This window comes from Carcharhinus amblyrhynchos, unplaced genomic scaffold, assembly GCF_965287045.1.
Source record: "Carcharhinus amblyrhynchos unplaced genomic scaffold, sCarAmb.v2.hapA scaffold_961, whole genome shotgun sequence".
In the NCBI taxonomy this organism is placed as follows: domain Eukaryota; kingdom Metazoa; phylum Chordata; class Chondrichthyes; order Carcharhiniformes; family Carcharhinidae; genus Carcharhinus; species Carcharhinus amblyrhynchos.
In genome coordinates this window covers 22,685-50,030 of record NW_027650701.1, presented here as the reverse complement: position 1 = coordinate 50,030, position 27,346 = coordinate 22,685, and the positions used below count along the sequence as shown (strand labels likewise).

At 53.8% G+C, this 27,346-nt stretch overlaps 1 protein-coding gene across 3 annotated transcripts in view; it reads right to left on the bottom strand.

Annotated features, from left to right (window-relative positions):
• Positions 1-770: 770 nt before the first annotated feature.
• The window catches only part of LOC145340369 (WD repeat-containing protein 26-like), a 40,893-nt gene continuing 14,317 nt past the window's right edge, over positions 771-27,346 (bottom strand). For 2 of the 3 annotated variants that reach the window (XM_080184827.1, XM_080184825.1), the window contains 11 exons: positions 25,926-26,062; positions 24,511-24,608; positions 22,995-23,151; positions 21,815-21,953; positions 21,587-21,727; positions 21,143-21,262; positions 18,795-18,940; positions 12,485-12,563; positions 11,426-11,555; positions 9,322-9,507; positions 771-925 (listed from right to left, as the gene is read on the bottom strand). In XM_080184827.1, coding sequence (XP_080040953.1) covers positions 888-925; positions 9,322-9,507; positions 11,426-11,555; positions 12,485-12,563; positions 18,795-18,940; positions 21,143-21,262; positions 21,587-21,727; positions 21,815-21,953; positions 22,995-23,151; positions 24,511-24,608; positions 25,926-26,062 — 1,371 coding nt within the window. In that variant the 3' untranslated portion in view covers positions 771-887. Of the gene's footprint in view, positions 926-9,321; positions 9,508-11,425; positions 11,556-12,484; positions 12,564-18,794; positions 18,941-21,142; positions 21,263-21,586; positions 21,728-21,814; positions 21,964-22,994; positions 23,152-24,510; positions 24,609-25,925; positions 26,063-27,346 lie in introns of all 3 variants that reach the window. The other variant, XM_080184826.1, reaches the window with a different exon arrangement.

Genomic DNA, 27,346 nt, shown 5'->3' with positions numbered 1-27,346 from the left:
TGCAATGGCAGTGGGCGCTGTCCGCTGGCACCACCCACCTTCACCTCACCCCACCCCCCCAACCTTGCTGGAGGGAGGGGAGGGGAGGGGAGGGGAGGGGAGGGGAGGGGAGGGGAGGGGAGGGGAGGGGAGGGGGAGGGGAGGGGACGGTCGGAGCTCGGGTGGGTTCGCAGCAAGGGGAGCGGGCGTCGACCGGATGGTCGAGGGAGAGGCGGGAAGGGGGGGGGAGGGAGGGAGGGAGGGAGGGAGGAGGGGGAGTGGGGAAGGAGGGAGGGAGGGAGGGGGAGTGGGGAAGGAGGGAGAGAGGAGGGGGAGTGGGGAAGGAGGGAGAGAGGAGGGGGAGTGGGGAAGGAGGGAGAGAGGAGGGGGAGTGGGGAAGGAGGGAGAGAGGAGGGGGAGTGGGGAAGGAGGGAGGGAGGGAGGGAGGATGGATGGGGAGTGGGGAAGGAGGGAGGGAGGGAGGGAGGGAGGGGGAGTGGGGAGGGAGGGAGGGAGGGAGGGAGGGAGGGAGGGAGGGAGGGAGGGAGGGAGGGAGGGAGGGAGGGAGGGAGGGAGGGAGGGAGGGAGAGTGGGGAAGGAGGGAGAGAGGGAGGATGGATGGGGAGTGGGGAAGGAAGGAGGGAGGGAGGGAGGGAGGGAGGAGGGGGAGTGGGGAGGGAGGGAGGGAGGAGGGGGAGTGGGGAGGGAGGGAGGGAGGAGGGGGGGGAGTGGGGAGGGAGGAGGGGGAGTGGGGGAGGGAGGGAGGGAGGGAGGGAGGGAGAAGAGGGGGCAATGGCGGCTGCCGTCTTTTCCTTTCTGTCCATGGGTGGGTGGGCCGCCCGAGCAGGGCAGGCGTGGAAGAGCCCAGCGGCACGGCGAGAGAGTTAACCGGGGTCCGGGCGGCTGTGTCAGCTGTCTGTGGCACTGTTGTTGCTGCTGCTGCAACCTGTAAACACGGAGTGGGGGGGGGGGGGGGGGGGTGGAGAGAGGGTTAAAGGCACTCGGCAAGCAACGCGCTGACTACCCCAACATCCCACCCTCGCCCCCGTGCGCCGGACCCGGGTTGGGGGGGGGGGGGGGGGGATGGGGGAAACCAGATAGGAAGAGAGAGGGGGCAGAGAGAGAAGGGGGTGCACCAGAGAGAGACAGCGTGTCAGACCGTCCCTCCCAGCTGTCCCAGCTCTGCAGAGCAACAAGGGGGTAACATATGGTTATGGGGCGGGTAGAGAAACGAAGGGCTGGGACGCGGGGGTTGCTCTCTCTCCCGAATAACTTAGCAGGCAAAATTTAAAATGTGACCCCTGGCCCCGACTTCCTGCCCGAGTGTGCGAGGAAACCTCCCCAAGTTACCCCCACGCGTGAGAGGGGTGGGTGCCAGTCTGCCAGAACACCGCCCTGGCACCCAGCTGCTCTGCCAGTTTGTCGCCACGACGAAACGCAAGGCCTCGGCGTCGATCCACGCGGCAGCCCGACCTCACGGGGCTCGGGGTGGGGGGGGAGGGTGCAAAGGTCACGCAAGACGCCCCGATTCAGGGCAAAGCACGTCTCAGAGTCACAGATAAAATCAAACTACTGCGGACGCTGGAATCTGAGACCACAAGAGAGAACGCTGGAAAATCTCAGCGGGTCTGGCAACATCTGTAAGGATGTGGGTATGCCGGTGTTGGACTGGCGTAAACACGGTAAAAAGTCTGACAACACCAGGTTTTAGTCCAACCGATTTATTTGATAATAGACTCTCAAGCTTTCGGGGTTAGCCCCTTCGTCAGGTGAATGGAGAGTTCTGGCCTCAGACAGAGCGTATAAAGCACAGACAGTTTAGAGATTACTGATTAGAATGCGAATCCTTACACCTAACCTGCTGTTCAAGACCTGAAGTGGCTGACAATGTGAGTGGAAGGAGCACTGATCACAGGTTAAAGAGATGTGTATTGTCTCCAGACAGTACAGTACTGGGGAGACCATGCAGACGCTACGACAACGGATGAATGAACATCGCTCGACAATCACCAGGCAAGACTGTTCCATTCCTGTTGGCGAACACTTCAGTGGTCACGGGCATTCAGCCTCTGACCTTCGGGTAAGCATTCTCCAAGGCGGCCTTCACAACACACGACAGCGCAGAGTCGCTCAACAGAGACTGATAGCCAAGTTCCGCACACATGAGGACGGTCTCAACAGGGATCTGTCGCACTATCTGTAACCCCCATGACTTGCCTGGGTTTGCAAAACCTCACTTACTGTACTGTCTGGAGACAATACACATCTTTAACCTGTGATCAGTGCTCCTTCCACTCACATTGTCAGCCACTTCAGGTCTTGAACAGCAGGTTGGGTGTAAGGATTCGCATTCTAATCAGTAATCTCTAAACTGTCTGTGCTTTATACGCTCTGTCTGAGGCCAGAACTTTCCATTCACCTGACGAAGGGGCTAACCCCGAAAGCTAGTGAGTCTATTATCAATCGGTTGGACGAAAACCTTGTCAGACTTTTTACAACATCTGTAAGGAGCAGAAAAGAGCTGACGTTTCGAGTCCAGGTGACCCCTTTGTCAAAGCTAAAAGGCAGAGAAAGTGGGAGAGATTTACACTGAGGGGGGAGGGAATGAAAGATGGGTCATAGAAACTGGGGCGGGGGGGGGAAAAAGGCTGCTAATGGCAGCCCACAGAGAGAATAAAGGGTGTGAACGGCCAAATGGCAGAGAAGCTGGAATAAAGATGTCGGGGAGGTGGATGGATGGGACAGATATTAAAAATGTAGAAAAGGGGAAGCGGGGGGGAGAAGAAAAAGTAAAGGAAGGGGGATAAAGTGGGGGGAGAGAAGAAAAATGAGGACAATAAAAGGTAGAGCAGTTAAAAAAATTAAAATAGAATGAAAACCAAGGATTGGAGGTGGGGTAGAGCAAATTGTCTGAAGTTGTTGAACTCGATGTTGAGAGCGGAAGGTTGTAGAGTGTCCAGCTGGAAGATGAGATGCTGTTCCTCGAGTCTGCGTCGAGCTTCACTGGAACATTGCGGCAGGCCAAGGACAGACGTGCGGGCACACGGGAGCAGGATCCCGTGAATCGGAAGAGGCGCCGGCGAAACGCGGCTTAACCGGGAGGGAATGTTTCGGATGGCGAGTACGGGAGAGGTAAAGGTTAGGCCTTCGGCGCGGGAAGGTGCCACGAGCGACGGGAGAGGTCCAAAAACATTCCTCCCGGGCTAAGCCGCGTTTCACTCGCGCCTCTTGCAATATCGGAGAGGCCAAGCGTAGACTGGGCGATCGCTTTGCTGAGCGCCTCCCGTCTGTGCGCAGTCAGGACCCTGAGCTTGCGGTTCCTTGCCATTTTAACACCCGATCCTGCTCCCGTGCCCAGATCTGTCCTTGGCCTGCCGCAACGTTCCAGTGAAGCTCAACGCAAACTGCGAGGAACAGTATCTCATCTTCCAGCTGGGCACTCTACAACCTTCCGCTCTCAACATCGAGTTCAACAACTTCAGACAATTTGCTCTCCACCCCTTGGTTTTCATTCCATTCTAATTCATCTTTTTTTTTACTGTTCTCTACCTTTTATTTCTCTGTTGTCTTTCTTCATTTTTCTTCCCCCCGCAAACTTTATCCCCCTTCCCTTACCTTTTCTCCCCCCGTTTCCCCTTTTCTACATCCTCTGTCCCATCCATTCCCCTCCTAACATTCTCACTGTAGTTCCTCTGCCGTCTAACCGCTCACACCCTTTATTCTATGGGCTGCCATTAGCAGCCTTCTCCCCTCGTTTCTATGACCCATCTTTCATTCCCTCACCCTGCAAGATAAGTATCTCCCACTTTCTCTGCCTTTTAGCTTTGATAAAGGGTCGGCTGGACTCGAAACGTCAGCTCTTTTCTCTCCTTACAAGATGCTGCCAGACCCGCTGAGATTTTCCAGCGTTTTCCCTTTTGGTTTCAGAGTCACAGAGCACGGAAACCTCTGTGACTCTGAAACCAAAAGGGAAGACGCTGGAAGATCTCAGCAGGTCTGAGGCCCAACTTCTCCACGCTGCTCAGTTTTTAACCGCTAAGCTAGTCCCAACTGCCCACGTTTGGCCCATATCCCTCTATCATAGAAGCCCCACAGTGCAGAGGTAGGCCATTCAGCCCATCGAGTCAGCATCTAAGCACAATCCCACCCAGGCCCTATTCTCGCATCCCCACACATTTATCCTGCTAATCCCCCTGACACTCAGGGACAATTTAGATATGGCCAATCCAACCTAACCTGCACATCTTTGGAGTGTGGGAGGAAACCGGAGCACCCAAAGGAAACCCACGCAGACATGGGGTGAATGTGCAAACACCACGCAGTGACCCAAGGTCGAATTGAACCCGGGTCCCTGGTGCTATGACGCAGCGACGCTAACCACTGTGCCACCCTTATATCAATTCTATTCATGTAACTGTCTAAATGCTTTTTAAAAGACAAAATTGTACCCTCTACTACTACCTCTAGCAGCCTGTTCCAGACACTCACCACCCTCTGTGTGAAAACATTGCCCCTTTGGACCCTTTTATATCTCTCCCCTCTCACCTTAAACCTATGCCCTCTAGTTTTAGACTCCCCGACCACTGGTGGAAAAGATATTGACTATCTAGCTGATCTGTGCCCCTCATTATTTTACAGACCTCTATAAGATCACCCCTCTACGCTCCAGAGAGAAAAGTCCCAGTCTATCCAGCCTCTCCTTATAACTCAATCCATCAAGTCCCGGTAGCATCCTAGTAAATCTTTTCTGCACTCTTTCTAGTTTAATAATATCCTTTCTATAATAGGGTGACCAGAACTGTACACAGTATTTCCAAGTGTGGCCTTACCAATGTCTTATACAACTTCAACAAGACGTCCCAACTCCTGTATTCAATGTTCTGACCGATGAAACCAAGCTTGCTGAATGCCTTCTTCACCACTCTGTCCACCTGTGACTCCACTTTCAAGGAGCTATGAACCTGTACCCCTAAATCTCTTTGTTCTGCAACTCTCCCCTACCATTAACTGAGTAAGTCCTGCCCTGTTCAATCAACCAAAATGCATCACCTTGCATTTCTCTAAATTAAATTCCATCTACCATTCGTCAGCCCACTGGCCCAACTGATCAAGATCCCTATGTCCCTGCAACACTGGTCAAACTACAGAACTGTTAGCCTTTCTCACCACCTCTATCCCATAAGACACAAGAACAGGAGTAGGCCGTTCAGCCCATCAGGTCTGCTCCAGCCAGAGATCGTTCCTGACACGATGTGATCATCCTCACTTTCCCAGCTCATCCCCATCACTCTCCATTTCTACACGTGGGGGACAGTTAGTGCCACAGGTTACCCCTCCACCCATCACCAGCTGTACTCAACTCCCTGCCAGGTTTCTAGGTTGCCCCCCCCCCCCCCCCCACCAAACCCAAGGGCCACTCCCGAGCAAAGCTCTGGATCGGAGTGAACTGATTGACAGGAAACAGCACAGCGCAGCTGCCTCACAGTGCGAGGGACCTGGGTTCGATTCCCGGCTTTTTTAGCTGTCTGTGTGGAGTCTGCACAGTCTCCATATATCCATGTGGTTTCCTCCGGGTGCACCGGTTTCCTCCCACAGTCCAAAGATGTGTAGGTTAGGTGGATTGGCCATGCTAAATTGTCCCTTAGTGTCCAAAGATGTGCAGGTTAGGTGGATTGGCCATGCTAAATTGTCCCTTAGTGTCCAAAGATGTGCAGGTTAGGTGGATTGGCCATGCTAAATTGCCCCTTAGTGTCCAAAGATGTGCAGGTTAGGTGGATTGGCCATGCTAAATTGCCCCTTAGTGTCCAAAGATGTGCAGGTTAGGTGGGATTGGCCATGCTAAATTGTCCCTTAGTGTCCAAAGATGTGCAGGTTAGGTGGATTGGCCATGCTAAATTGGTCCCTTAGTGTCCCAAAGATGTGCAGGTTAGGTGGATTGGCCATGCTAAATTGCCCCTTAGTGTCCAAAGACGTACAGGTTAGGTGGATTACTGTGATTAGGGGAGGCGGGGCGGGGGAGGCGGGGCGGGGGGGGGGGGGGGGGGGAATGGCAGGGTAAGATGCTCTGTCGGGAGTGACAGTGCAGGTTCGATGGACCGAATGGCCTGCTCCTGACTGCAGGGACTCTACGAGCAGCAAACGGTTGGTGTTCCGGACTGGAGAATGGTTCAGAGGGGGAGCGGTCGCGGCTGCTTTACTCACATTTACATGAATGACTTAGACTTGGAGGTGGGGGGGCACAATTCCAAAACGCGTGCGTGGGGAGGGGTGGGGGGATGTGGGGGACGCGCAGTGACAAACCTCCAGGGGCCGCAGGCACGTCAGTGGAACGGACTGACATTGGACAGATGTGAAGTGATTGATTTTGGTCGGAGGGGGTCCTGAGGGAGAGAATATAAAATCGAGGGTACAACTTTGAAGTTAGAGAGGCCTGGGGGGGGCAATGTACACAAATCACAGAAGGTTGCAGCCAGATTGAGAGAGAGAGAGATTAAAGACGTAAGGGCTTTATTAATAGGGACATAGAATACGAGAGTAAGAAGATTATCTTTAACACGTCTCAGACACAAGTTAGATCTTAGGTGCAATTATAGATACAGGGCTATAGGGAGAGAATCACAGAAGCCTACAGTGCAAAAGGAGGCCATTCAGCCCATTGAGCCTGCACTGACTACAATCCCACAACCCACTCACTGTAGTGTCACAGGGCTAGCACAGGGAAATTTAGCATGGCCAATCCACTGAACCTGCACATCGTTCAGACTGTGGGAAGATACCGGAGGAAACACACGCAGACACGAGGAGAATGCGCAAACTCTACACAGATAGTGACACAATCTGGGAATCAACACAGGTTCCTGGCTGTGAGGCAGTAGTGCTAACCACTGTGCTACCGTGCTGCCCCGAGAGAGAGCAGGGCAGCGGGATTAGTTCGGGGATTGATACAGGGCTATGGGGGAGAGAGCGGGGCAGTGGGATTAGTTATTGGGGATTGATTACAGGGCTATGGGAGAGAGTGGGGCAGTGGGATTAGTTTGGGGATTGATACAGGGCTATGGGAGAGAGCGGGCAGTGGGATTAGTTTGGGGATTGATGCAGGGCCTATGGGGAGAGAGCGGGGGCAGTGGATTAGTTTGGGGATTGATACAGGGCTATGGGGAGAGAGCGGGGCAGTGGGATTAGTTTGGGGATTGATACAGGGCTATGGGGAGAGAGCGGGGCAGTGGGATTAGTTTGGGGGTTGATACAGGGCTATGGGGAGGGAGCGGGGCAGTGGGATTAGTTTGGGGATTGATACAGGGCTATGGGGAGAGAGCGGGGGCAGTGGGATTAGTTTGGGGATTGATACAGGGTTATGGGGAGAGAGCGGGGCAGTGGGATTAGTTTGGGGATTGATACAGGGCTATGGGGAGAGAGCGGGGCAGTGGGATTAGTTTGGGGATTGATACAGGGCTATGGGGAGAGAGCGGGGGCAGCGGGATTAGTTTGGGGATTGATACAGGGCTATGGGGAGAGAGCGGGGGCAGCGGGATTAGTTCGGGGATTGATACAGGGCTATGGGGAGAGAGCGGGGCAGTGGGATTAGTTTGGGGATTGATACAGGGCTATGGGGAGAGAGTGGGGCAGTGGGATTAGTTTGGGGATTGATACAGGGCTATGGGGAGAGAGCGGGGGCAGTGGGATTAGTTTGGGGATTGATACAGGGTTATGGGGAGAGAGCGGGGGCAGTGGGATTAGTTTGGGGATTGATACAGGGCTATGGGGAGAGAGCGGGGGCAGTGGGATTAGTTTGGGGATTGATACAGGGTTATGGGGAGAGAGCGGGGGCAGTGGGATTAGTTTGGGGATTGATACAGGGTTATGGGGAGAGAGCGGGGCAGTGGGATTAGTTTGGGGATTGATACAGGGCTATGGGGAGAGAGCAGGGCAGTGGGATTAGTTTGGGGATTGATACAGGGCTATGGGGAGAGAGCGGGGCAGTGGGATTAGTTTGGGGATTGATACAGGGCTATGGGGAGAGAGCGGGGCAGTGGGATTAGTTTGGGGATTGATACAGGGCTATGGGGAGAGAGCGGGGCAGTGGGATTAGTTTGGGGATTGATACAGGGCTATGGGGAGAGAGCGGGGCAGTGGGATTAGTTTGGGGATTGATACAGGGCTATGGGGAGAGAGCGGGGCAGTAGGATTAGTTTGGGGATTGATACAGGGTATGGGGAGAGAGTGGGGGCAGTGGGATTAGTTTGGGGATTGATACAGGGCTATGGGGAGAGAGCGGGGCAGTGGGATTAGTTTGGGGATTGATACAGGGCTATGGGGAGAGAGCGGGGCAGTGGGATTAGTTTGGGGATTGATACAGGGCTATGGGGAGAGAGCGGGGCAGTGGGATTAGTTTGGGGATTGATACAGGGCTATGGGGAGAGAGCGGGGCAGTAGGATTAGTTTGGGGATTGATACAGGGTATGGGGAGAGAGTGGGGGCAGTGGGATTAGTTTGGGGATTGATACAGGGCTATGGGGAGAGAGCGGGGCAGTGGGATTAGTTTGGGGATTGATACAGGGCTATGGGGAGAGAGCGGGGCAGTGGGATTAGTTTGGGGATTGATACAGGGCTATGGGGAGAGAGCGGGGCAGTGGGATTAGTTTGGGGATTGATACAGGGCTATGGGGAGAGAGCGGGGCAGTGGGATTAGTTTGGGGATTGATACAGGGCTATGGGGAGAGAGCGGGGCAGTAGGATTAGTTTGGGGATTGATACAGGGTATGGGGAGAGAGTGGGGGCAGTGGGATTAGTTTGGGGATTGATACAGGGCTATGGGGAGAGAGCGGGGCAGTGGGATTAGTTTGGGGATTGATACAGGGCTATGGGGAGAGAGCGGGGCAGTGGGATTAGTTTGGGGATTGATACAGGGCTATGGGGAGAGAGCGGGGCAGTGGGATTAGTTTGGGGATTGATACAGGGCTATGGGGAGAGAGCGGGGCAGTAGGATTAGTTTGGGGATTGATACAGGGTATGGGGAGAGAGTGGGGGCAGTGGGATTAGTTTGGGGATTGATACAGGGCTATGGGGAGAGAGTGGGGCAGTGGGATTAGTTTGGGGATTGATACAGGGCTATGGGGAGAGAGCGGGGCAGTGGGATTAGTTTGGGGATTGATACAGGGCTATGGGGAGAGAGCGGGGCAGTGGGATTAGTTTGGGGATTGATACAGGGCTATGGGGAGAGAGCGGGGCAGTGGGATTAGTTGCTCTGGCGAGGTGCTGGATGGACCAGGCTGGAGGAGCTGTGGGACTCAGCGGAGGGGGGAGGAAGGGGGGGATCTCGGCAGCGCAGTCAGCGAGTCTCACCTTCGGGATCCTCCCCATCGAGGCTGGGAGCTGGTCCCCATATCCGGACTGTGCCATCGTCGGAGGCGCTGGCCAGCATGGAGGGAATCTGTGGGTTCCAGCTCACACAGTTGACTGTGCGTGTGTGACCTGTCAGTTCCGCCACGGGCAGCTCACTCTTCCTGTGCCAGATGTAGACTTTGTGGTCTGGAGCAAAACATGAAAAACAGTAGCAGGCAGAGACATTTCACCCATTGTCAATGAGATTCAAACTCCATACACAACACCTGGCAAGCATCACGACAACCACCCACCGCGCCAAGACCCACAGCTCTCTCTGCCAGTACTCTCCGAGGAGCAGTATAGCAGCGCACAGAAAGATCCCACAAACAGCACCGGGCTGATAATGAGGCCTCCCTCCTGCTTTGCACCCCCATTGGAGATCATGCCCGTCTCCATCAACAGCGAAAGAAGTGGAGATGGTGGTCGAAAGCCTCCAGGTTTTGTGGTGTCCAGATCACCAACAACCTGTCCTCGTCCCCCCCCTCAAGCCGATGCTTTGGTTAAGAAAGCCCACCTTTCTCAGGACGCGAAGGAGATTTGGCATGTCCGCTACGACTCTCACCAACTTTTACAGATGCCCCATAGAAAGCATCCTTTCTGGTTGTATCACAGCTCGGTCTGGGCTCCTGCTCTGCCCAAGACTGCAAGGAACTACAAAAGGGTGGTGAATGTAGCCCAATCCATCACACAAACCAGCCTCCAATCCATTGACTCCGTCTACATTTCCCGCTGCCTCGGGGAAAAGCAGCCGGGATAATCAAGGGCACCACCACACACCCCGGACATTCTCTCTTCCACCTTCTTCCATCGGGAAAAAGATACAAAAGTCTGAGGTCCCGTACCGACCGACTCAAGAACAGCTTCTTCCCTGCTGCTGTCAGACTTTTGAATGGACCTACCTCGCATTAAGCTGATCTTTCTCTATACCCTCGCTGTGACTGTAACACTACATTCTGCACCCTCTCCTTTCCTTCTCTATGAACGGTATGCTTTGTATAGCATGCAAGAAACAATACTTTTCACTCTATCCCAGTACATGTGACAATAATAAAGCGAATCTATTCCATGAGCGGCTGTGGGATCCTTTTCGTTTCCACCCCCCACCCCACCCCTCCAGGAGTGCAGTGCTCCCTCAGTACTGCACTGGGAACATCACCCTGGAACGGCGAGGCTGGACGCTCTGGAGAGGGACGGGCACCGTGGGTTCCCGGCTCCTTGCACATTCAAAATGGCCGGTCCCCACGGCCAAGGGCTAGTCGACTGGGGCAGGCATCGCAACGCTGAACTTTCAGGGGAAAACACCGCACAAAGTGACGTCAGCCCCTCGATGTCAGGCCACTCTCTGCCTCTACCGCTGCCTCTTCGAAACAGCGAGTGAGTAGAGTGGGGTGCGCGCGCGCTCAGACAGACCGACGAGCCATCGCTGCAAGGAACGATCAGGCCGAGACTCATTAACACCCCCTTTTCCTCATTCATTCGTGGAACATGGGTGTCACTGACTGGCCAGCATTTCATAGCAATCCCTACAGCGCAGGAGGCGGCCATTTGGCCCATCGAGCCAACAATTCCACCCAAGCCCTATCCCCAGTAACGCTACGCATTTACCCTTGCTAGTACCCCCCCATTTATAGCCCATCCCTAGTTGCCCCTTTGGAGGGGCAGATGGGAGTCAACCACATCGCTGTGGCTCTGGGAGTCACATGTAGGCCAGGCCGGGGTAAGGACGGCAGATTTCCTTCCCTAAAGGACATCGGTTTGAAGCTTATTGAAGTGTCACAAGTTGGTTTACATTAACACTGCAATGAAGTTACTGCGAAAATCCCCGAGTTGCCACACTCCGGGGGTGAGAATCACTGAACCGGATGGGTTTTTCCCACAATGGGTCATCAGTAGAATCTTAATTCCAGATATTTTTTATTGAATTCAAATTCCACCATCTGCCGTGGCGGGATTCGAACCCGGGTCCCCCAGAACATTAGCTGGGTTAATAGTCTAGCGATAATACCATTAGGCCACCGCCTCCTATTACCCACCCCCCCACCCCCACCCGAGCTCCACTCACCTTCGCTCCCGCTTGCTATGAAATCCTCGCTCGTGCCCCCGAGGCAGGAGTGGATGGTATAAAAGCCTTGGGTGACGCCCTGGTATTTCTGCAGTAAGACGCGATCTTGCAAGTCCCAGAGATGGACCCCCTGCAAGAGGACAGAGGGAGGAGGGTGAGCCTCTTGCACGGGGTGGGCAGAGAGGAGCTGGAACACCCTGGCATACAGGGCCCAGTTTCAGAACCTGGGGGACGATGGAGCTATTGTGAGCCGCTGTGACAACACTGTGCCTTGTTTCAATCACGTTTGGCAATAGGGTGTTTCTAGCAGGCCCCAGCATTTTATCGGTGCCGTGTTGTCTGTAACTGGTGTCCTTTATTGCTGTTCAGGCACCATAACTGATAGCATGCTGATTTTAAAGCTGGGCTAAGGCAGTGTTTAAAAGTTTATTTATTAGTGTCACAAGTTGGCTTACATTAACACTGCAATGAAGCTAATGAAAATCCCCTAGACGTCACACTTCTGCGCCTGTTCAGGTATACCGAGGGGCAATTTAGCTTGGCCAATCCACCTAACCTGCACATCTTTGGACTGAGGGGGGAAACCGGAGCACCCAACGGAAACCCACACAGACACGGGGAGAACATGCAAACTCCGCACAGACAGTGACCCAAGCAAGGTCCCTGGCATTGTGAGGCAGCAGTGCTAAACCAACATGCCACCGTGCTGCCCAATGGAATGCACTGTCCCAGAGTGTGGTGGAGTTTGGCTAAGAAAGCCTTCGATTGAACCTGAAAAAGGGTTACGGGGAGGTGGTGGGGGCGTGGGACTTGTGCATTGCTCATTCGGAGGGCTGGTGTTGACGCGATGGGCCAAATGGCCTCGTCCTGAGCTGTGATCAGGCAGTGACTCTGCGCGAGGGCAAACGTCAAAGGCGTATCCTCTCGGATAGCAAGGGGGTAGCAGAATCTAAGTGGTTCTTGGGTCTAATGGGGGAGTGTTGGAATTCCACGATTTCGGAGGGGGGGGGGGAGGTAGAAGGGGCAGACGAGTGCCAAAATGGAAGGCCTGAGGCTTACCTGAGTGGCAACATTGAGCAAAGCGAGCCGTCCGTTTCTGGAAACCGTGAAAGACATGACAGGATGGTCCTCTTGTACACTGCAAGGAACCACAGGCAAGATGGAAGTTAGCAAGCGGTTTTGTGACACAGCTGAGCTAATTCCACACAGCAAAACTTGAACCAGTAGTCCTCAGAAGAGGTGGGCTGAAAGTGTGGGGGGAAATCATATCGCACTAATATACTTCAGCAGGGCAATTCCTATTACAAATTCTCAGTCATAATGTAAACTGTATGTAAACGTCACGCTGCAATTGCATTGACCTGCCAGTGGTGGCGCTGCAGCACCTCCGCCTCAATGGCAACATGTTACTTGTCATGCTTTGAAAGGTTGAAAGCTTCATTTTCTAGGTGTCCAGATCACCAACAACCTGTCCTGGTCCCCCCCCATGCCGACACTACATTTAAGAAAGCCCCACCAACGCCTCTACTTTCTCAGAAGACTAAGGAAATTTGGCATGTCTGCTACGACTCTCACCAACTTTTACAGATGCCCCATAGAAAGCATCCTTTCTGGTTGTATCACAGCTTGGTCTGGGCTCCTGCTCCGCCCAAGACCACAAAGAACTACAAAAGGACTTGAATGCAGCCCAGTCCATCTTGCAAACCAGCCTCCCATCCATTGACTCTGTCTACACTTCCTGCTGCCTCGGGAAAAGCAGCCAGAATAATCAAGGACACCCCACGCACCCCAGACATTCTCTCTTCCGTCGGGAGAAAGATACAAAAGTCTGAGGTCACGTACCGACCAACTCAAGAACAGCTTCTTCCCTGCTGCTTTTGATCTTTCTCTACACCCTCGCTGTGACTGTAACTCTACATTCTGCACACTCTTCTTTCCTTCTCTATGAATGGCATGCTTTGTACGTATAGCTTGCAAGAAACAATACTTTTCACTGCATCCCAATACACGTGACAATAATAAAATCAAATCAGTCAGATCTTTGCATCAGTATTGAGTGGGGAAAAAGATGCAGAGGTGCAGGACCAACACTCTAGCTTGATGATGTTGGGCCTTGTGAAACTTTGAACTTCAATCACATCCAGCAGGGGCAGCACTGAGCCATGAGGCACAACCCCTCCTAACAACAACATCCCCTAACCCAGCCAAGATGAATAGTGGCACCAGGAAGGGAATGGGGAACCTATGTGGACAACGCAGGGCAATGGGGGAAGAGCAGGGGGCAAATAGGATCAACATGATGGGCTGAAGGGCCTCCCACATTGTTTTGAGTTTGTTTGGAAGGGTTGGCTGGTTTACACAACTCTCTCAGCCTCATTAAGGTAGTGTCCCACCAACATAGAAATCAGATAGGGGGTCTAACTATCTGCAGAACATAGCTTCTATCTACTCTTTGGGATGTGAGTGTAGCTGGCTGGGCCCAGTATTCATCGCCCATTCTCAATTACCCCCTTGTGAAGGTGGTGGATGAGCCGCCATCTTGCACCCACTGTAGTCCCTCTGTAGTGTAGGTACACCCACCATGCTGCTAGGGAGGGAGTTCCAGGATTTTGACCTCACTCACAGTGAAGGAACGGCCGATATATTTCCAAGTCGGGATGGTGAGTGGCTCGGAGGGGGGAACTTGCAGGGGGTGGTGTTCCCCTATGTGTCTGCTGCACCCCCCCTTGTCCTTCTAGGTGGTAGAGGTGGTGGGTTTGGAAGGTGCTGTGGAAGGAGCCTTGGTGAGTCGCTGCAGTGCATCTTGTAGATGGTACACACTGCTGTCACTGTGCGTCGGTGATGGAGGGAGTGAGTGTTTGTGGTTAGTGTGTCGATCGAGCAGGGCTGCTTTGTCCTGGATGGTGTCAAGCTTCTCGAGTGTTGTTGGGAGCCGCACCCATCCAGGCGAGTGGGGAGTATTCCATCACACTCCTGACTTGTGTCCTTGTAGATGGTGGACAGGCTTTGGGGGGGAGTCAGGAGGTGAGTTACTCTCCGCAGGATTCCCAGTGGACAGGCTTTGGGGGGGAGTCAGGAGGTGAGTTACTCTCCGCAGGATTCCCAGTGGACAGGCTTTGGGGAGGGAGTCAGGAGGTGAGTTACTCTCTGCAGGATTCCCAGCCTCTGACCTGCTCTGGTCTCTATGGCTGGGTCCAGTTCAGTTTCTGGTCAATGGTAACCCCCAGGATGTTGATAGTGGGGAGGGGGCGGTATGGAATTCAGCGACAGGAATACCATTGAGTATCAAGGGGGAGATGGTTAGACCTTCTCTTATCGGAGAACGTTACTTGCCACTTGTCAGCTCAAGCCTGGATATTGTCCAGCTCTTGCTGCAGTTGGTCATGAACTGATTCAGTAAAGCGCAGAGGGAAATGTTGTAAGGTGTTAGAACAATCCAAATCCCTGGGTATGAGAATGCAGCAAGTGCTCTACCAGCTGGGACAGACTGTACTCCAGCACTGCGTCATCATCCTGCTGCACTGATACCCTTGCCTGCCAGTGATTAAGGTGATTTAATCTTACGTCTGGGTCCAGGGTTAAGCCACCCTAGGCAAAGGGAGGAGAATTTCAGCTGGAATTGGAAAGATCACTCAAAGGGGTTTTGGACAGAGTCAAGACCAGCTACAGGTCTGTGCAAACCCTAATAACACCCCCACCCCAACCCCCACCACCTAATAAAAACACATCCGATGGGCACCCAATACCGCCCACTGCCCCCCCCTCCCCCACACACACAACACACACCTCGTCTGGAGGCCTGCCCACCCGCACCCACCTGATACTCACCCCTCCCCATTTCCAGGGTAACTAACCCCGTGCTGTACCTGTCCTGGGAGTGTTTGATGGGGGGGACAGTGTAGAGGGAGCTTTACTCTGTATCTAACCCCGTGCTGTACCTGTCCTGGGAGTGTTTGATGGGGGGGACAGTGTAGAGGGAGCTTTACTCTGTATCTAACCCCGTGCTGTACCTGTCCTGGGAGTGTTTGATGGGGGACAGTGTAGAGGGAGCTTTACTCTGTATCTAACCCCGTGCTGTCCCTGTCCTGGGAGTGTTTGATGGGGGGACAGTGTAGAGGGAGCTTTACTCTGTATCTAACCCCGTGCTGTCCCTGTCCTGGGAGTGTTTGATGGGGGGACAGTGTAGAGGGAGCTTTACTCTGTATCTAACCCCGTGCTGTACCTGTCCTGGGAGTGTTTGATGGGGGACAGTGTAGAGGGAGCTTTACTCTGTATCTAACCCCGTGCTGTACCTGTCCTGGGAGTGTTTGATAAGGGGGACAGTGTAGAGGGAGTTTTACTCTGTATCTAACCCCGTGCTGTACCTGTCCTGGGAGTGTTTGATGAGGGGGACAGTGTAGAGGGAGCTTTACTCTGTATCTAACCCCGTGCTGTACCTGTCCTGGGAGTGTTTGATGGGGGGACAGTGTAGAGGGAGCTTTACTCTGTATCTAACCCCGTGCTATACCTGTCCTGGGAGTGTTTGATGGGGGACAGTGTAGAGGGAGCTTTACTCTGTATCTAACCCCGTGCTGTACCTGTCCTGGGAGTGTTTGATGAGGGGGACAATGTAGAGGGAGCTTTACTCTGTATCTAACCCCGTGCTGTACCTGTCCTGGGAGTGTTTGATGGGGGAACAGTGTAGAGGGAGCTTTACTCTGTATCTAACCCTGTGCTGTACCTGTCCTGGGAGTGTTTGATGGGGGGACAGTGTAGAGGGAACTTTACTCTGTATCTAACCCCGTGCTGTACCTGTCCTGGGAGTGTTTGATGGGGGGGACAGTGTAGAGGGAGCTTTACTCTGTATCTAACCCCGTGCTGTACCTGTCCTGGGAGTGTTTGATGGGGGGGACAGTGTAGAGGGAGCTTTACTCTGTATCTAACCCCGTGCTGTACCTGTCCTGGGAGTGTTTGATGGGGGACAGTGTAGAGGGAGCTTTACTCTGTATCTAACCCTGTGCTGTACCTGTCCTGGGAGTGTTTGATGGGGACAGTGCTGTGTTGGGCGAGGTGGGTGGGGGATTTGTGCTTCAGTGTGGAATCAGGCTCGATAGTACAGCGAGTTCTACTGTCCCAGTTTTGGCAATAATGGGGCAGCAAGAGTGGCACAGTGGGTTCGCACTGCTGCCTCACAGCTCCAGGGACCCGGGTTTGATTCCCAGCTTGGGTCACTGTCTGTGTGCAGTCTGCACATCCTCCCCGTGTCTCAGTGGGTTTCCTCCCTCAGTCCAAAGATGTGTAGGTTAGGTGGATTGGCCATGCTAAATTGCCCCTTAGTGTTAGGGCGACTAGCTGGGGTAAATACAAAGAACAACACAGCACAGGAAACAGGCCCTTTGACCCAAAAAGCCCATGCCGCCCATTTTAACACTCAGTGAGTGCCTCATTCCAATCCTCCTTCTACCTATGACTTTTGTCTACGTCTCTTGGATTCCACAATAACGGTGTGCAAATTTAGAGAATTATGTGTGTGCCAGATTAAGGGAGATCTAATTTAGGGGCAATTTGTTAACACCAATACGTGGGGTGAAGGAGATGTGGCTAGTGGAGGGTGCAGGCTCGATGGCCTGCAATATGGAGATTCTCTGATTGCTGAGCGAGTTCCCTCACCTCGTGAGGATGCATCATCGCATTGCCCTGCACGCAGCACGCCCTCAGTGCAGGCACCGACACTGGGCTGGGTGACAGGTATCTGGGACTTCACACATTTCTACCCTGCCGCAGGCCAGCTCGGCTCCGAGATCAGCTGTGTTGGCAGACTCCCCACTGTAAAGGTCAGCATTACACACCAGCCTTCACAGCCAAGGCTGTGGCATTTTAATCTCACAGAACCACAGGGATGACAAGGGCAGCGCTCGGGACAAGAACAGCGTGCTCCCAGTCTCACAGCGTGGAACGGTCAAACCGCAACCCACAAACCAGCTGCAGCTCTGTGCCTCGCTCTGTGTGAGTGCGCGTGTGAGAGCGAGAGAGTGAATGCGTGAGAGAGAGAGAGACTGTGCTCTCCCTCCTGACCCTCCCACTCTCCTTACCTCCCTCTTACTTTCTGCCCATGGTCCCCTGCACTCCTCCCTGCCTACCCCCCCTCCACCTTTCCCTCTGTCTCCCACCCCCTCAGTGAGTCACAAGGTAATGAGTTCAAGTCTCACTCCAAAGACCTGAGAACATAATTCAGGCTGACAACGTTACTGCAGCGCCGAGGGAGCGCCGCACCGCCGGAGGGTCAGCGCCGAGGGAGCGCCGCACCGCCGGAGGGTCAGCGCCGAGGGAGCGCCGCACCGCCGGAGGGTCAGCGCCGAGGGAGCGCCGCACCGCCGGAGGGTCAGCGCCGAGGGAGCGCCGCACCGCCGGAGGGTCAGCGCCGAGGGAGCGCCGCACCGCCGGAGGGTCAGCGCCGAGGGAGCGCCGCACCGCCGGAGGGTCAGCGCCGAGGGAGCGCCGCACCGCCGGAGGGTCAGCGCACTGTCAAAGCAATCTCTTGGGGCTAACCTAGCTAAAACCAGAGGGGGAGGTAGTGGATGACATACAAGGAGAGATTGAACAATTTGGGTTGTTACTCACCGGAGTTTAGAGGGTTTTTGAGGGGGAATCTGATCGAGGGGTATGATAGGGATTGATAGAGTAGACATAGACCAAATGTTTCCCCTTGTGGGGCAATCTAGAACAAGAAGTCACAGGATGTAGGTTGAGAGGCAATAGATTTAAAACTGAGATGAGGGGGAACTACTTATCACAGAGGGGAACTCGCTGCCCCATAGGGCGGTGGAGTCCGAGTCATTGAATGGTTTCGAGAAGTAGATATATCTCTAATAAAGAAAAGGATAAGGGGATATGGGGAACAGGTGGGGAGGTAGATTTGAGACCAGAGAGAGAGATCAGTCACGCTCTGATTGAATGGCGGAGCAGGCTCAAAGGGCTGAACGGGCTGCTTCTGCTCCTAATCCCTGTGTACCTATCGCATCACTGCTGTCTGTGGGATCTTGCTGCTCTGATGCCAGTTTAGCGGAACGTGTGGGGGCAATCGCCGCAAAACAAGAGGCAATCCCCCAAGACATAAGAACAGGAGGAGGCCATTCGGCCCAACAAGTCTGCTCTGCCATTGGGAGGGACTGTGACTGACCCGATGTGATAATCCTCAACTCCCACATCCCCGTAAACCTCGATCCCAACTGATCCCCCCCCTCGCCCGACTTCCCCTGGACTCCCCACTTACCCCATTCCTCCCCCCTGTGCCCACTGCCCATCACCCCCTCCCCCAACCTAACCACCACCACCTCCCCCCACCCCCCCCCCAACCCCCCACCGCCCCCGTCCTCTCCCAGTCGCTTACATGTTGCGGTCAGTCAGTTCCTCAAAGTTGTAGCCTCGTATCCGCTGGTGGGTGTCAGAAGCCAGGATGGTCTTCCCGTCGTTTAGGCACCATAGACACTGCACCCGCACCCCCTCCCACGAGTCTAACACGTTTCCGTCCAGGTCCTGGGGGGAGGGGGGGGGGTGGGGGTGGGGGCAAAGGTAAACACGGCTCTGGTTAGTGAATTTCACACTCCCGACTCCCAACGCAACCCCCCCCTCAACCACTGCGACCGACCCAGGCAAACAGCCCCGCAGCTCCCCCCTTGGGTAAATCACGCGACAGGAGCTCAGCTCACCCCCTTCCCAACGTCCCCCCCCCCCCCCCCCCCCGATACTCACTCAGGGCGGCACAGTGGTTAGCCAGGGACCCGGGTTCGATTCCCGGCCTTGGGTCACTGTCCGTGTGGAGTCTGCACGTTCTCCCCGTGTCTGCGTGGGTTCCCCCCCCCCCCGGTGCTCTGGTTTCCTCCCACAGTCCAAAGATGTGGGGGTGAGATGGATTGGATTGGCCATGCTAAATTGCCCCTTAGTGTCAGGGAGATTAGCAGGGTAAATACTTGGGGTTATGGGCCTGGGTGGGATTGTGGTCGGTTCAGGCTCAATGGGCCAAATGGCCTCCTTTGGCACTGTAGGGATTCTATTAAAAACCCAGCAGCGTGCCTTCATGACTGTCGGCCGGTGGTTCTGACGTCCGTCATTACGGAGTGCTTCGAAAGGTTAGTCATGGCACAAATCAATTCCTGGACCTACTACAGTTTACCTATTGCTGCAACACATCCACAACAGACACCATTTCCCTGGCACTGCACTCAACCCTGGAACACCCAGATAACAAGGATACCTATGTCAGACTCCTATTTATTGACTACAGCTCAGCTTTTAACACTATTATTCTCACAAAACTCATCTCCAAACTCTGTGGCCTGGTCCTTGACACCTCCCTCTGCAACCTTCCTTACTCACAGAACACTATCAGTAAGGATAGGCAACAACACCTCCTCCATGATCATCCTCAACACCTTGCCCCACAAGGCTGTGATCTCAGCCCCCTACTATACTCCTTATACACCTATGACTGTGTGGCCAAATTCCTCTCCAATTCGGTTTTCAAGTTTGCTGACAACACCACCATAAGTGGGTTGGATCTCAAATAATGATGAGAAGGAGTAGAGAAATGAGGTAGAGAATCTGGTGAACTGGTGCGGCAACAATAATCTCTCCCTCAATGTCAACAGAACGAAGGAGATTGCCATCGACTTCAGGAAGCATAAAGGAGAACATGCCCCTGTCTACATAACGGAGATGAAGTAAAAAGGGCCGAGAGCTTCAAGATGTTAGGTGTCCAGATCACTAACAACCTGTCCTGGTCCCCCCACCATGCTGACACTATAGTTAAGAAAGCCCCACCAACGCCCCTACTTTCTCAGGAAATTTGGCAAGTCCGCTACGACTCTCACCAACTTTTACAGATGCCCCATAGAAAGCATCCTTTCTGGTTGTATCACAGCTTGGTCTGGGCTCCTGCTCTGCCCAAGACCGCAAGGAACTACAAAAGGGTGGTGAATGTAGCCCCAGTCCCATCACCAGCCTCCCATCCATTGACTCTGTCTACACTTCCCGCTGCCTCGGGGAAAAGCAGCCGGCATAATCAAGGACCCCCCCACACACCCCGGACATTCTCTCTTCCACCTTCTTCCGTCGGGATAAAGATACAAAAGTCTGAGGTCCCGTACCGACCGACTCAAGAACAGCTTCTTCCCTGCTGCTGTCAGACTTTTGAATGGACCTACCTCGCATTAAGCTGATCTTTCTCTACACTCTCGCTGTGACTGTAACACTACATTCTGCACCCTCTCCTTTCCTTCTCTATGAATGGTATGCTTTGTCTGTATAGCGCGCAAGAAACAATACTTTTTACTGTATCCCGATACATCTGACAATAATAAATCAAATTAAATTCCCCCACCTCCTGCTCGCTGTACATCTCCAGCAGACAGTGGCTGCTGCTCACTATTCAGCCATGGGGTGCATCAAGGCCACAACGCTCCCAGTTTCCCCCTGCGTTTTCTGACAGGGGGGCTGGCGATCGGCTGCTGGGGACCACCGTGGGGCCATGTTTCCCACCCAGCTAGTACCACCGAGCGTGGCACAGTTGGTTCACAGTGAAGCGGGGACCTGTCCAGGGGGATATGGGGGGGGGGGGATCCCCGCGTCCGGCCAGCCCGCCCACGTCACGTCGTATCTGATCAGGGTGCAGGATGGCACCCTGGGGTGCCCACCCTCCCCCTGGAGTTTACAATCCCTGGCAGGAGGCTGGGTACTCACACACTGGTAGAACTGCCCGCGCTGGCCTCCCGTGACAAACCGCTTTCCGTCTGGGTTCCAGGCGGCGCACGTCAGACTGTCCTCGTGTGACTGGCTCATTTTGGTCCTCAGCTCCCCTGTCTGGGTGGGGGGTCGTGGGGAGGGGGAGAGGTACAGAGAGAGAGAAAGAGAGAGAGAGAGAGAGGTGAGCCAGGCGCTGTGTTTGAGGTGATATGGGGAGGGCCTCCCTCTGCGGCCTACCCCTTACGCAGGATCCAGCTAGGCTGTGACAGCAAAGCCGGCTCTGTCACCATCCCCCCCCAGGCTGAGTGAGCCCCTCAACCCCACTACACCGTGCACAGTTTATGAGGCACTCGGTCACCTGTCCCTGGTACTGGACGGCGAAGGCACAGAGGCTGAGGTGGACAGGAGGTGTGCCACGTGCCCCTACTCCCCCTGGCCTACCTGTACGTGCCAAAGCCAGAGCTCCGAGCAATCATCTGGGCCGCAGGCGATCAAATAGGTGTCGTCCGGGCTCCAGACCAGATACGAAACTCCGTACGTGTGACCCTCCAGTGTCTTCAGTAGCTTTAGCTGGTGCGTTTCCTGAGGGCGGGAGAGACAAAATGAGGGAGGAATAGAGCACCCCCTTCCCCGCCCCATTCACACCGAGCTGCGGGAGTGAGGACTCACCGGGTCGACCTGCCAGATGATGACGGCGTTGTCTTTCGATCCAGTGGCGAGCTTGGTGCTGTCGTTGGAGAACTTGCAGAACCACACCTCGTTGCAGTGCTCAGTCAGGATCTGGCGTGTGTAACAGGGGAACTGTCGCCTGTGCAGCCAAAATACAAGAACAAGACACACACCATTAACGCACATCTCAGCCCCAGCTCCCGGACACTGCGCGTCGCCCCCGTTGGGTGGAGAAATTCTAGACTGGGGAGAATTCGTAAAATGCTCGTGGGGTGGGGCATTGCATGACTCTGTGGAAAGGAGGTACTTTTTCTGTATTTAGAAAGATAAATTACAAGTACACAGAGAACACAAACTGAAACATTTGTTTCAAAAGGCCAAGCAGCAGTGTTACCGAGACAACAGGCTTTTGAATTCAGCCAATCAGTTTAAATCAGGTACTTAAGACACCAAGAACCTATTAAATTTAAATCTGATGGTTTTGAGAACCGAGGACCAATTTTATTGCGGAAAATATTGATATGTCATCACAGGTATAAAAGAAGGGGGACAGAGGGACAAAAAGGCGAGAGCAACCGACAGAGTTAATAGCTCTCATAGCTTCATCTACGTCTTAGAGAAAACCCCATCTAGACAGCAAAGTACCAGACAGAAGAATCAACAGAGAAGGCCCAGAATATTCCAGAAGGCACAAAACCTGGTTGTAATTTAGAGAGTGACTAAATTCTATTTTGCTAATGAGCGGAAATTGTATTTATTGGGACAGCATGCCACTAGGATCTGGTTTCATTCGGGAACAGTTAATAGTTAAAAGGGATTTATTTGATTTAATAGTTTAGCTAATTTATTTATTTATTAACGTCACAAGTTGGCTTACATTAACACTGCGATGAAGTTACTGTGAAAATCCTCTAGTCACTGAGGGACAATTTAGCATGGCCAATCCACCTAACCTGCACATCTTTTGGACAGTTGGAGGAAACCAGAGCACCCAGCAGAAACCCATGCAGACATGGGGAGAACATACAGTCTCCACACAGGCAGTGACCCGAGCTGGGAATGGAACTCAGGTCTCTCGTGCTGTGAGGCTGCAATGCTAACCTGCTGTGCCGCCCAGGTAGGGAGGGGTCGGTAGTGGCGAGGGTTAGCAGGAGTGGCCGCTCGTTGCCTGTCGGGTTACCTGCTGCAGGCGTGGTCCATGAGCAGCGAGACTGAGTCCAGGTTGGTGTCGGCTTTGGTGTTGTGGTAGAGGCAGCGGTCCCTCTGCAGCTCCACCGCTTGTCTGAGCAGCGTCTGCAGGCGGCGTGGCGGCAACATCACAGACGGCGGCAGGTACGCTTCGGGGAAGAGGGGCAGAAGGGCCATCAGCCGTTAATTCCGCACTCGCTCCACGCACACACACATAACCTTCGCACTCCGATGTGCACCCCTTCCCCTCCTCCAGGTGCCAGCTATCCCAGCCTGGTGCCCAGCTCACCACGGATGCAATCCCATCCCAACAGGACAGTTCCCTGCGGTTACCCCTGGAAGACACCCCGGGGGAAGGGGGGGGGACGCTGAGGGGGAAAGGCAGGGGGAAAACGGCCGAGGGGAGGGAGGGAGGGGCAGGGAACGATCGGGAGGGGGGACAATGAGGTTCGGGTGTGATGCCTGTTGAACATGCTGACACACACCATCGCCTCAAACCTGATAAATAACGGAATGACCATGGGGCTGGGTGGCAGGCAGTAAACCCAGAACCTGCACCCCAAGAAGAGGCACTGACCCCAGGGGAAGAACATAACAATACACCGCTACATGCATTCAATAAACAGCACAACTGCCGGGCAATGAAATACATTTCCCACGACAGACACCCCCAGATCTGGTACAGCACGGGGTTAGATACAGAGTAAAGCTCCCTCTACACTGTCCCCCCCATCAAACACTCCCAGGACAGGTACAGCACAGGGTTAGATACAGAGTAAAGCTCCCTCTACACTGTCCCCCCATCAAACACTCCCAGGACAGGTACAGCACGGGGTTAGATACAGAGTAAAGCTCCCTCTACACTGTCCCCCCCATCAAACACTCCCAGGACAGGTACAGCACGGGGTTAGATACAGAGTAAAGCTCCCTCCACACTGTCCCCCCCATCAAACACTCCCAGGACAGGTACAGCACGGGGTTAGATACAGAGTAAAGCTCCCTCTACACTGTCCCCACCATCAAACACTCCCAGGACAGGTACAGCACGGGGTTAGATACAGAGTAAAGCTCCCTCTACACTGTCCCCCCATCAAACACTCCCAGGACAGGTACAGCACAGGGTTAGATACAGAGTAAAGCTCCCTCTACACTGTCCCCCCATCAAACACTCCCAGGACAGGTACAGCATGGGGTTAGATACAGAGTAAAGCTCCCTCTACACTGTCCCCCATCAAACACTCCCAGGACAGGTACAGCACGGGGTTAGATACAGAGTAAAGCTCCCTCTACACTGTCCCCCCATCAAACACTCCCAGGACAGGTACAGCACGGGGTTAGATACAGAGTAAAGTTCCCTCTACACTGTCCCCATCAAACACTCCCAGGACAGGTACAGCACGGGGTTAGATACAGAGTAAAGCTCCCTCTAAACTGTCCCCATCAAACACTCCCAGGACAGGGTGCAGGAGAATCAGGGGAGGTGAACACAGTGATCTTGCGGAACTTACTGTGAAGTTTATCGAGGAGTTTGGTGCGTGACGCGTTACCCTTACCCTCCCATTCCGCCTTCGCTCGCAGATCCTCCGCATCGCTACACATCAGGTATCTGATCAGGAAGACAAAGCAATTACCCACACATTATTCAAAATCGGGCAAACTTTCCTTCTGAGTCCCGTCAGTCTCCCACTGTCAACTGCAGTTTCTATTCAATAATCCTATGTCAACAGTCACGCTGCAGTGGCTGGTCCTCTCCTCTAGGGGCTTTGATTCTGAAATCTCTTTCCCCAAGCACATCACCTGCAGAACTCAACATGGGCACATTTGAGGGCCTGTAGAACCATCTTCAAGTCTTTAGGAGCAAGGTGTTAAAAGTTTAAAGTTTATTTATTTTTTGGTGTCACAAGTAGGCTTACATTAACACAGCAAAGAAGCTACTATGGAAATCCCCTAGTTGCCACACTCCAGCGCCTGTTCTGAGGGAGAATTTAGCACGGCCAATGCAGCATAATCAGCATGTCTTTTGGACTGTGGGAGGAAACCCACACAGACACGGGAAGAAGATGCACAGTCCGCACAGACTGTGACCCAAGCCGGGAATTGAACCCGGGTCCCTGGCGCTGTGAGACCGCGGTGCTAACCACTGTGCCACCACCCCACCTTAACGTACCCAGGGGGGAAAAGATGGCGTGGTAACGTCTAGTAAACCCAGAGGCCCAGACCAACTGACAGTCTGCAGACGTGGGTTCAAATCCCACCGGGGCAGCTGGTGGAATTTAAATTCAATTAACAAAAGCTGGAGTAGTAAAGCTGGTCTCAGTGATGGTGACAAACTATCATGGAATATTGTTAAAAAACCCATCTGGCTCACTAGTGCCCCCTTTAGGGGAGGGAATCTGCCGTCTGAGGGGGGGAGGGAGTGGGAGGGGGAGAAGGGGAAGGAGGGAGAGAGAGAGAGAAAGTCGTTGGATGCAACCAAGTGTTGAGGAAGAGTTTCTTCTCTCAGACAGCGGCAAGTCTTCGGAATTCTTTACTAACGGAGAGGTGTCGGTCGAACCCTTGACCATTCCCGAGGCGGGGATGAATGGGGCTTTTAATCCGTCACGGGGCGGGATTCAGAGTTACGGAGAAAATGCAGCAGAGTGGGATTTAGTGAGTGTTGGATTGGCCATGACGTAACTGTGGAGCAGGCTTGAAGAGCTGAATGGCCTCTTCTCGCTCCTATTCTAACAACCCGATTGTTATTGTGTTGAGCAGACAGTGTGCGAGTGGACCTCGTGTTCTCTGTAAATACGGACTCGCTGCCCTGTGACCTGTTGGAACGAGGCGCCAGGTTGGTGAGATAGTCGGTGGCCATTCCCGGAGCTCCAATGGCCATTTCCCCCCCTCCCAGCTCTGGAGCGCCCACTTTCCCACCTCCACTCACCCACTCAGAGCGTGGATCCGATCCGTGTTGTATTTCAGCGGAGTCAACTCGAACCGCAGGACCTGCAGAGCTTCCAGAACCTTCCCGTCGTCCAGGAATTCCAGGTATTTCTGCTCCAGCAGTAAGAACTTCATGCGCTGAATGGGAAGCAGAGGCATTAAGGCAGGCTCCCCCCCCCACTCCCCCACCGCCCCCTCACTGTAAACAGAGCGCAGAGACAGCCACGGGGCGACACGCCGGGGAATAGAGGCTCCGGGCTGTCAGCCTCCATCTGCACACAGCGAGCTGGTCAGAGCCAAGGAGAAGCGAGGGGGGATTGGGAATCGGGAACGCCACAACGGGTGTCACTGCGAGCGTGTGCTATCCCGCCTCTCCCTCATTCCAGTCCTGTCAATTGAGACAGATAATTAGATCAGAGCATGCCTTCCTCCCTTAAACAAAGCAAGTGGGGTGCACTAAGGGGCAATTTAGCATGGTCAATCCACCTAACCTACACATCTTTGGACACTAAGGGACAATTTAGCATGGCCAATCCACCTAACCTACACATCTTTGGACACTAAGGGACAATTTAGCATGGCCAATCCACCTAACCTACACATCTTTGGACACTAAGGGACAATTTAGCACGGCCAATCCACCTAACCTACACATCTTTGGACACTAAGGGGCAATTTAGCATGGTCAATCCACCTAACCTACACATCTTTGGACACTAAGGGACAATTTAGCATGGCCAATCCACCTAACCTACACATCTTTGGACACTAAGGGGCAATTTAGCACGGCCAATCCACCTAACCTACACATCTTTGAACACTAAGGGACAATTTAGCATGGCCAACCCACCTAACCTGCACATCTTTGGACACTAAGGGGCAATTTAGCATGGCCAATCCACCTAACCTAGACATCTTTGGACACTAAGGGGCAATTTAGCACGGCCAATCCACCTAACCTACACATCTTTGGACACTAAGGGGCAATTTAGCATGGCCAATCCACCTAACCTAGACATCTTTGGACACTAAGGGGCAATTTAGCATGGCCAATCCACCTAACCTACACAGTGCGGGAGGAAGCCTGAGCACCCGAAGGAAACCCATGCAGACACAGGAAGAACTTGCAAACTTCATACAGATAATCACCCAAGGTAGGAATCGAACCCAGGTCCCTGGAGCTGTCAGGCAGCAGTGCTAACCCACTGTGCCACCAGGATGGCCCAATTCTGAGCCCCCTTGGCAGTCCAGCCCTGATAGAACCTTCAACAGGGAAGTTTCCCCCCAGCCCCTTCCCCAGAGTTGACCTCAAATCGTCCACTCTTACACTGCGTCCATGCTGAGGGGGTAACAGTGCGGCAGAGGGTGGTCTCAGAGACAGCCTGTGCTGTGGTGACAACCGTATTGTGACTGTGCGGGTGC